Here is a 10419-nt window from a genome sequence, read left to right as displayed (position 1 = left end):
GATGGTGGAAGTGTGTTAAGAGTGTTGGTTGATCAGGGAGGTGGGAGAGAGATTAGAGCAGTAGGGAGGACATCATATCAGAGAGCTCGAATGCCAGGGCAGGGAGTGTGGGGTATGCCCATGGACAAAAAGGGAGAAGGGTTTTGAGCAAGAAAGGGACTTGACAAGTTCAGTGTTTGGTGGAGATGGCTATAAGCAAGTGCAAGATGGAGCAAAAGAGGAGGCTGAGCCTTTCAGGTAGGAGACTCACCCTCTCAGAAGGGTGAGCAGCAGGGAGGTGAGGCCTCAAGGCCGCACTGGGAGGCAGAACCCAGCCTTTCCAGCTCTGAGATTTCCCCAGGGGCCCAGCAGCTTCCTCCACTGTGAGATCTCCCAGGAGCAGAGCCAGGGAACTGAAAGAGGACTCCACATGCCTACCACTACTCCAAAGCCACCCCACCTCGACAGATTGAAGGGAAGTAGCAGGGGCAGGGCTGGGCCCACAGTGAAGTGTTGCAGGGATGCCCAAGGTCATCCTGGCCCAAAATCCCTGTATAACATCCCTCATGGCCCCCCGACTTGACTTGGGTACCCCACAGATGTGGCTCATCTCTGGTTATTGTTATTAGAACTGACTCTTGCATATGTGAAACCAAAGCCTGCCTCTGTTCCACTTAGTGTCTTGGTTCTACCCTTTGGGCCACGAAAAACTACTAGTTCATCCTCCTTCAAGGCCAGGTGTGTCTGCAATAGTGCCCGAATCCCTGGGGGACTTTCCTTTTCTGATGGCTGGACAGTTGTAGTTGCCTCAGAGATTTCCCCATGTAACCCTGTCTCCTTGAGCTTCCCACTCTGCTCATCTCATTTTACCCTCCCCTTCCTAGACACTGCATCTTTGTTAATATAGCCCATGATCACACCCATCCTTTGTAGCGGTGTTCGCTCTGCCTGCAGGTGGGTAGGGAGAGAAAGGAAAATCCAATCTAAAATGCATATCTTGCCCCCACTGTGGCCCACAGCCACACTGCCCTTTCCAGACCCTGTCTCAAGCTCCCACTCCAACAAAATGGCCACAGATGGTCAGGGGTTCTTCCATAAGGATCTGAGCCACAGAGAGGGGTAAAGCCGTTACTGTTCCAACAACAGAGATCTAGCAGGCTTTCCCTCCCAGCTGAGAACCGGGGTCCATGCCACAGGGCAGCCTCAGGCTGATGCCTGAACAGAAACACCACCATCCCGGGACCAAGAGCCTGGGTCCCCCAGTGCCCGAGCAGCCCTAACGCACTGCTCAGGCCTAAATACCACCCATGACCTAACGTGGAAGAAGTCAGGTGACAGGTGTGAGAAAGTGTAAAGCAAGTGGCCTCGGCTCTTTAAAGTAGGGCCGGAATGGTTGAGAAGATGGAGCCGCCCAGGCTGCCCCACAGCAGTAGCAGGTGTTAAACTGTGCTCCTTTCCTGCCGAGGCCTTTTTTTTTTTTTAAATGAGAGGGAGTCTGAGCTTCCATCAGATTGTCAAAGGATTCAAGACTAAGATTAAGAGCATCCCCCAAAGAGAAGAAGCTGCGGGTTGAGAAGTCCTCGGACCGCCTAATTTCCCCCAGCCCTGGGATTGGTGGCGCCGCCTCTCAGCGCCTGCTTTCCCGGGGAACCTGCAAACCCGGCGCGGCCGACAGGCGGATAACTGACCCAAATACGGATGGGGATATTGGGGGAGGGGAGCCAGGGCGACAGGGCGGCGGCCCCAGACTGGGAGGGCGGGTCACAGATCCCTCCCAGCCCCCCACTTTCGTAGAGCGTGGGCAGAAGGAACCTCTGGGTCCCGCGGATCAGAAAAACTCCGAAGGCCAGGTTGTGAGTCCCGGGAAGGGAGGTGGAGGGTGGGGGCGGGGAGGGGGGAGGGGCGGGGCTTGCTCTGGCCCCGCCCCTACACTCGGGTGATGGTCGGGCTCCCCCTGGCGGTCCCCGGCCCCGCTCCTCTCCTCGTGGGCCCCTCTCCCGCGGTCCTAGACCCCTGCCTAGCCCAGGTCGGTCTCCGCGGACCCACGGACGGACGGACAGACGGGAGGACGGCCAGCCACGAGCGCCCGGGCGGCGGGAGGGGGCGGGGAGGCGACGGCGGTGGCGTGAGGAGCAGGAGCAGGTGCAGCGGCGGCGGCGGGCGGGGCCGGGACCCGGCGCGGAGCGGGGGCCGCGGCGCGGGCGGGCGGCGGGGACCGGGAGGCCGCGACTCGGAGTCAGCCCCGCCGGGTCGCGCGCGGGGCCGGGGAGCCGGAGTTGAGCCGGGTGGGGTGGTGACTCCGGAGAACGCAGGATCCCAAGGAGACAGAGAGGACGAGAGCTGGAGGGGGATCCGGAGAGCGGCGGGGGCGCTCCGGGAGGGGTGGAGTAGGACATAGGGGGCGCACCTGGAGGGCAGACGGGGCGGGGGTGGCCAGGACCTGAGCTGGAGCCTGGGAGCCCGAAGGCCAGACAGGTGAGGCGGGAGACCTGGGGGTGGGGGTGAGGTCCGGTTAGTGGGAGAGATCCGGAGGTGTTAAGTTCTTAGCTGGGCTGAGAAGGCAGGCTGGGCAGGGAGAAGGGCTCTCAGCGGGAGGCCCAGGGGTGGTCAGGTGGCGGGGGAAGCTGGGGGAGGACCCAGGGCCAGGTGGAGAGCCGGCAGGGTTGGGGGCTCCCTAGGCTACAGGCATGTGGGCTCAAGGGTGAGGCTGGTTTTTTGTTTTGTTTTGTTTTTTGTTTTTGAGACGGAGTCTCGCTCTGTCGCCCAGGCTGGAGTGCAGTGGCGTGATCTCGGCTCACTGCAACCTCCACCTCCCGGGTTCAAGCGATTCTCCTGTCTCCGCCTCCTGAGTAGCTGGGATTACAGGCCTGCACTACCATGCCCGGCTAACTTTTGTATTTTTAGTAGAGATGGAGGTTTCACCATGTTGGTCAGGCTGGTCTCGAATTCCTGACCTAGTGATCTGCCCTCCTCAGCCTCCCAACGTACTGAGATTACAGGTGTGAGCCACCGCGCCCAGCCTGAGGCTGGTATTAAGAAGTGAAGTGGGACCCAGGTGGAGGTAAGGAAGAGTCTGGTGGGGAATTATCTCAGAAGTAAGGCCAGCACAGGCTGAGTGCAGCCCCAGGGGGAGAAGGTGCCCACCGAGAGGACGCCGCAGTGAAGCCCTAGGCCACGTCCGAGGGGTGCCTCCGATGGGGGAAGCCCCTCCCTGGGGGTCACCGGAGCCATGCTGTCCCGCAAGGGCATCATCCCCGAGGAGTACGTGCTGACACGCCTGGCAGAGGACCCTGCCGAGCCCAGGTACCGTGCCCGCCAGCGGAGGGCCCGCTTTGTGTCCAAGAAAGGCAACTGCAACGTGGCCCACAAGAACATTCGGGAGCAGGGCCGCTTCCTGCAGGACGTGTTCACCACGCTGGTAGACCTCAAGTGGCCACACACATTGCTCATCTTCACCATGTCCTTCCTGTGCAGCTGGCTGCTCTTCGCCATGGCCTGGTGGCTCATCGCCTTCGCCCATGGCGACCTGGCCCCCAGCGAGGGCACTGCTGAGCCCTGCGTCACCAGCATCCACTCCTTTTCGTCTGCCTTCCTTTTCTCCATTGAGGTCCAAGTGACTATTGGGTTTGGGGGGCGCATGGTGACTGAGGAGTGCCCGCTGGCCATCCTGATCCTCATTGTGCAGAACATCGTGGGGCTCATGATCAACGCCATCATGCTTGGCTGCATCTTCATGAAGACTGCCCAGGCCCACCGCAGGGCCGAGACCCTCATCTTCAGCAAGCACGCGGTGATCGCCCTGCGCCACGGCCGCCTCTGCTTCATGCTGCGTGTGGGTGACCTCCGCAAGAGCATGATCATCAGCGCCACCATCCACATGCAGGTGGTACGCAAGACCACCAGCCCTGAGGGCGAGGTGGTGCCCCTCCACCAGGTGGACATCCCCATGGAGAATGGCGTGGGTGGCAACAGCATCTTCCTGGTGGCCCCACTGATCATCTACCATGTCATCGATGCCAACAGCCCACTCTACGACCTGGCACCCAGCGACCTGCACCACCACCAGGACCTCGAGATCATCGTCATCCTGGAAGGTGTGGTGGAAACCACGGGCATCACCACCCAGGCCCGCACCTCCTACCTGGCTGATGAGATCCTGTGGGGCCAGCGCTTTGTGCCCATTGTAGCTGAGGAGGACGGACGATACTCTGTGGACTACTCCAAGTTTGGCAACACCATCAAAGTGCCCACACCACTCTGCACGGCCCGCCAGCTTGATGAGGACCGCAGCCTACTGGAAGCTCTGACCCTTGCCTCAGCCCGCGGGCCCCTGCGCAAGCGCAGCGTGCCCATGGCCAGGGCCAAGCCCAAGTTCAGCATCTCTCCAGATTCCCTGTCCTGAGCCATGGTCTCTCGGGCCCCCCACACGCGTGTACACACGGACCGTGTGGTGTGGTATGTAGCCCAGCCAGGGCCTGGTGTGAGGCTGGGCTAGCCTCAGCTCAGCCTCCGCCTGCTGCTCATCCAGGGTGTTACAAGGCACTTGTCACTATGCTATTTCTGGTGTCAGCAGGAACCTGTACTGGGTTATTTTTGTCCCTGCTCCTCCCAACCCAGTTCAGGACTGGCTCACCCCTCTCCCCCGCCCAAGGCTGCAGAGGCCGTGGGAGGTGCTGGGCCCTAGAGCTGTGCGTCCAGCCAGTCCTGGGTCCCCACGATTGACCAGCCACACACTGGGCTGGTGGCTGGGGAAGAACAATCCCCTGAGGGCTGCTGCTTTGCTTCTGTGGCTCCAAGAAGTGCCTGTGGTCAGGCCCCAGCTCTCCTTGGTCCCTGAAAAAGCACCTGGCTAAGGGCTGGGCCTGGCCAGCAGGGAGGGCAGTTGATGAGAGGGCGTGTTCCCGCTGGAGAGTTGGTGCTGTGGAGCCTACACTGGCAGGGACAGCCTGGGGCTGACAGGGCTCCCCTCCGAGGGCCAGTTTCAGGGCTAGAAGGGGAGGAAGCAGGGGAAGGTGACCTGAGGAGGCTCGGCTTTGTAGAGCCCCGCACAGGCACAGGGAGGAGGAGATGCCAGGGCTCCTGCCTTTTGCCACATCGGCCTCCTGCAGAGAGGGCTCCGTGGGCTGGGGCTGCTGCCCCTGCCTACTTCCTGCCTGTCCCCAGAGGCTGAGGAGAGGGGGTACTGTGCCCACCACACATGATTAGGCCTCAGACCCAACTCTGGTCCTGGATCCACGACAGTGGCTGCCACTCACTTTGTCCAGAGAGTGGCTTGGGGGTGGGTGTCTTTGGGTTGCTGGAAAAGGTGTGGGAAGGTTCAGGATGGTGGGAGGGAGTGAGGTCCCTGAGGTGAAGAGGCCCTTGGTCCTGACGGGTTTGACCCGCGCCTGGACCCTTGGAGCAGTGTTGTGTGAACTTGCCTAGAACTCTGCTTTCTCCGTTGTCAATAAAGCCTCCCCCTCATGACCTAAACTCTGGGCTTTTCTTGCTGGGGAGGCAGCAAGCATGCTGGTGGGAAGGGAGGCAGGGACTGGCAGCTGCCACCCCCTTCAAGAGGTGCCATAGACCCTAGCAGGGAGGCCAGGGGAGGGACGGAAGGCTGGCACCTCTTCCACCAGTTCAGGGGGAATTTCCCCCCTCCTGCCTCAGGTGGCCCAGCCCCTGTCAGCCTGTCAGGCCAACTCAGCCTTCGGGGAACTCACCAGGCTTTGCAGCCCTGGGCTCTGTCCAAGGAGAGGGGTAGAGGTGTCATAAGCATTAGTGTAGTAATTGGAGCACTAACTCTCGAGCCAACTGCCTGGGTTCGAATCCTGGCTCTAGCTGTATGACTTTTGTCAAGTAACTTAACCTCTCTGTGTCTCAGTTGCCTCATCTATAACATGGATGCTAATAGTACCTACCTCATAGAATTGTTTTGAAAGTAAATGAAAAATATGTAAAATGCTGAAGTGCCTGGTCTGCAGTAAGTGCTCAATAAATGTTAACTATTGTGATTGCTGCTGAATCAGCTACATGATGAGGAAACAGCCAAACAAGTGTTGAAGAGAGACGGTGCTTTTATTTTGCCCTTGGTCATGTTTCTTTGCCAGGTCTTTCTTTCCACACGGTGCCCCCTCCTAGCTGAGACCATGATTTTAGGGGCTGTGGCAATGCCTGTGACCTGGTCTCCTTGTCTCCATCTCACCCACTGCAGTCCATCTGCCACGCAGGCTCCAGGGTGGTCTTAGAAGGGTGGGTCACCCTCCACCCCCACCATGAAATACCTTCAGTAGTTCCCCATCACCTCTGGGTCAAGGCTAGCTTCTTAGCCAGCCATTTCAGGCTGTGACTGCCTCTCCGGCCTTATGGCCCACTGTTTTCTTGCCAGGAGTCTGCACTTGCCCACCCACTTCCCTGGGTACCTCGCTGTCCTATCCCTCCTGGCACATAATGTTGAGCTTCCTACCTCCCAGACGTTGCTTATGTTATTCCCTTGGCCTGGACTGCCCAGGCCTCATCTCTGTCTGTTGAAATCCATAAAAATCCAGGCCGAGTGATGCCTCCTCAAAACCTTCCCTGATTTCTCCGGAAATGGAAGGTCCCTTCCCTCTGCTGTGCTATGGGCATTCTCCTTTTGCCTACGTTTAGGGGTCTGTCTCCCCATCCCCAAGTCCATGGCTTCCTGAGGTCAGGGACTGTGACTCAGCACTGTGGCTGGCTTACACGGAGTAGGTGCTACGTGAATTAACAAATGAATGAATGAATGAATAACGGATGGATGGCGTACGGGACGAAAAGCCAGAGTTATTGCTACAGTGTGAGGCCTGCAGACAGGGCATCAGTGAGGGTCTGTCTCAGGCGGCTCCAGAGGCAGGGCCAAGGGGCCAGGAAGTTGCCGCTGCTGGTCTGAGCGCTAAGCTGCCCTCTCCCGGCACCCATGCAGTCCCCAGCGCTGATTCCCTTCCTTGCAGAGCTGACCCATTTCTGGTTTTGAGGGTGAAGGAGTGAAAGCTACTCAGAGTCAGCCCAGCATTCTAGGAGGCTGGCTCTTGCGACTCAGCTTGGCTGCCATTAAGGCCAAGGAGAAGGGCCAGACTCACTAATAAGGACCTGCTGGCAGTACCATCCTTACAGCCCCATCCAGAGTAACCTTCCTCCACCCCTCAGGGACCTTAAGCTGCTGGTGAGTGTGAAGCCCACAGAACTGATGGCTTAGCACCACCTGCTGGCCACAGAGAAGACTTACTTCAGCAGAGAAAATCAGGACCACTGGTCCTAGGTTTTCCACCAACTCTGAGGGAGACCCCCAGCCTTAAGGCATAACCCAGGGAGGGGCTGGAAAGCTCCAGGCATAGAGAGGCAGTTCAACCAAGCCTCCCTCCTCTGCGAAGGTGTTCTTGCCCACTGATGGTGCTGCCTCCATCTGGGGGCACCCTTTCTCTATGGCACTGGCCTCAACTGGACAAAGAAGTTCACCTGAGTGCTACTCAGCCCAGCAGGAACTTCTGTGATAATTTTGTTTGTGATATTCTGCCTCCAGGATTGCATCCCTTAGTCATCATGTGACAGCAGAGGAAGCAGTCTGGCCTGTCCACACACTATGTGCAGAGCTGTCTCAACTCCAGGGCCCCTGAAAAGGAGAAGGGAAGTACCGTGTGTCACTGTGGCTCAGCAGGACTATGAGAGAAGCACCGTTCTTCTTTGAGTTTGTAGATGAGGAAACAGGGTCAGAAAGGGTGGTGTCTTAGACCATTCAGGCTTCTATAACAAAATACCATAGACTGGGTGGCTTATAAACAACAGACGTTTATTACTCACAGTCTGGAGGCTTGGAAGTCCAAGATCAAGGTGCCAGTGGATTCAGTGTCTGCTAAAGGGCCTGTCTTTCCCCTGTAACCTTACATGGTGGAAGGTGTGAGGGAGCTCTCTGGGGCCTTGTTACATAAGGGCACTAATCCCATTCTTGAGGGTTCCACCCTCATCACCTCCCAAAGGCCCCACTTCCAAATAACATCGCCTTGGGCATTAGGATTTAACATGTGCATTTTAGGGGGACACAGACATTTAGCCTATAGCAGGAAGTAATTTGCTAAGATCTCACAGCTAGTAGGAGGCAGGTCCAAGATTTCAGCCAAAGTCTGTCTAATGCCACAGCCCTGCTCTTCCCTCCCCATCTTGCCCCTAGCACACAGTCCCAGTGACCTAAGCTCCAGCTTTTAGTAGGGCTGCACCTTGTTCTAAGTGTCACATTCACCACAGGGAGAAAGTTGTCTCCAGACCAGGGGGAAGAAGGAAGGTGGAACTCAGCAAGCCCCTGGGCCTCCGAGATCCCAGATTGGAAACTGGCAGCAGGCTTGGCTGTTCTGTGACAGCCTAGATTATGTCCAGAACACCTATGGAGTCATCGACACTTTTTCTGGCCCACGTGCATGGTGAGCCCTCCATCTTCTTCCTTCTTACAGGAAGACTGGGCTCTTTGCCTTCCAGGCTCTTCTTCCAGCCAGTCAGGTGTCAATGCAGCCTGACTGGGCACATCTGCCCCCCATCTGTCCCCAACTCATATCAATGGTGTGAGATGTGTCCTGGGCCTCAGTCCTGAGCTTCAGAGGGAAGGCAAGCCAGGCCACCCTCTTCCTGTGTGCTAGTCTAGAAAAACTAGCCTACTCGCACACTAGAAACTGCCCAGGCCTAACACCTGTGAATTCAGCATCTCCAGCCAATGTCACCATGAGACCCACCCGAGCCCCACTAATGTGCACCTCTGGCCCTTCTGCTGGAGAGGACTCACACAGCTTCTCCAGGGCCCACTTTCTCTCCACGGGCAGGAGGCTCTGTCCTTCACCTGAGCTCCTCCCCCACATCTTTTTCTAGGGAGAACTTTCCCGGGGAGCTTGCATTCACAGCAGGAGAGCTGCCCTGACAGTCCACAAGTCTCTGGGCTCCCCAGGACCTCTGAGGTCTCCCCAGGCCCAGATATCAGACACTCTGTGTTGTACCAAGTGTCCAGATAGCTTTAGAAAGAAGACATGAATTCCATTCATCAAAGTCATGTTGACTTCAGGTCTGAAGAACAACAGACTGATTCCAGCTTGAAAGAAGCTGGGGAAAGGAAGAACAGTGGGGTTGGTCAGAGCTGGGCCAGAAGTGTCTTTCGTTGTGCTGGATTCTGGGTTATTGGCAGCCCCTCTGCCAGATCTACCCACTTAGGGCACTGACTCTATGGGAGGGGAAGCAGGTGCTACCCACACCCTATTCTAGTTCCACTCTGGGCATGTCCAACTCTGGAGTGATGTGAAAAGCAGGCTGCCTGGACTGGCCAAACTGGGTCCAGGAGTGTGAACTTCTGCCTTTCCCCTGACCTCAATTTCTGGCAGGCACCAAGGCCAATGAGTGAAACGAGTAATACAAAATGCCTGTGCAGCTCCACAGCTTATTACCTTCAGTGGGGGAAGCAGCAATGTTCAGGTATGCAGCACAGGTTGGCACTACCTAGAAGCTGTCTGTAGCTTATAGGATCCAGTTAACCCTTTTGTTAGTCATGCACCTCCCCTTCATGAAATGATATTGTTCCTTGCAGCACAAATATGTCCCAACCTCCTCCTCCCCAGATCATCAGCCCCCAATCGAAGCAAACCAGACTTTGGGTAGTCTTTCCTCTGTTTACTCTTTACTTCATTTGATCAATTCCAATTTTTTTCATAATGCCATTATTATTGAGGGAAGGGGAGTAACTTCAGGGCAATCCAGAGAGAAGCAAATGCAATACAGTTCTGACTGAGATGCAGATTCCTTTTTGTTAAATGCCGACTGTGTCCTTGGTTTCCCATTCACCTGGGAAGTAGAACAATAAAAATCATTCCATAGTTCCATCCAAGGAGGGCAGCTGCAACAGTGTGCTCTTGAGCAGGCTGTCTGGGTCATCAGGAAAAGCCATTCCAGTTACTCACGCATTCTCTGAGAAACCTTGTCATCTCTGCTATCTGTCTCTGTGTAGGAACTGCCAAAGTCCTTCGGTTCCCCATCTCAAATAAGCAGAGAATGGGTTACTTCCCTCATTCTAATCCTTCAGTCCCTCCTTGTGTCCGTTTGGATCTTCCAGGAAGCAGCTTTCAAGATGGAGTTAGAAGTACAAGTGAGTAATTAGGGGTGGTTCCCGTGAAAGATAAAGGGTTGAGGCTGTAGGGGGGAAAGCCTCAGACCACAGTGCAGGCTGTGAAGGAGAGGCAGGGGGAATGAGGGAGGACTAAGATGAGCCTCAGGCTACAGTCCTCACTTAATGGAGTTGATAGGATCTTGGAAACTATGACTTTAAATAAAATAATGTAGAACAAAACCAATTTTCCCATAGGCTAACTGCTATAAGAAAGAATTAAGTTCACAGCATATTTCTGGTCATAAAGCACAACATCAAACCTCTAAATAAAGACCAAACACTTCAATATTTAACACTGAAATAAATGT

At 56.2% G+C, this 10419-nt stretch overlaps 2 protein-coding genes across 2 annotated transcripts; both read left to right on the top strand.

Annotated features, from left to right (window-relative positions):
• Nucleotides 1–1672: 1672 nt before the first annotated feature.
• LOC115838635 (rRNA 2'-O-methyltransferase fibrillarin-like) lies at nucleotides 1673–2401 on the top strand. Its single transcript, XM_030829697.1, has one exon. The coding sequence runs from the start codon at nucleotides 1919–1921 to the stop codon at nucleotides 2375–2377; it is 459 nt and encodes a 152-aa protein (XP_030685557.1). The 5' UTR covers nucleotides 1673–1918; the 3' UTR covers nucleotides 2378–2401.
• Nucleotides 2402–2476: 75 nt separating this feature from the next.
• On the top strand, nucleotides 2477–6017 carry KCNJ11 (potassium inwardly rectifying channel subfamily J member 11). The gene has a single exon (XM_003254282.4). The coding sequence runs from the start codon at nucleotides 3209–3211 to the stop codon at nucleotides 4379–4381; it is 1173 nt and encodes a 390-aa protein (XP_003254330.1). The 5' UTR covers nucleotides 2477–3208; the 3' UTR covers nucleotides 4382–6017.
• The last annotated feature ends 4402 nt before the right edge of the window (nucleotides 6018–10419 follow it).

Source organism: Nomascus leucogenys, chromosome 15, assembly GCF_006542625.1.
Source record: "Nomascus leucogenys isolate Asia chromosome 15, Asia_NLE_v1, whole genome shotgun sequence".
Taxonomy (NCBI): Eukaryota; Metazoa; Chordata; class Mammalia; order Primates; family Hylobatidae; genus Nomascus; species Nomascus leucogenys.
This window is presented reverse-complemented; position numbering and strand designations above follow the sequence as displayed.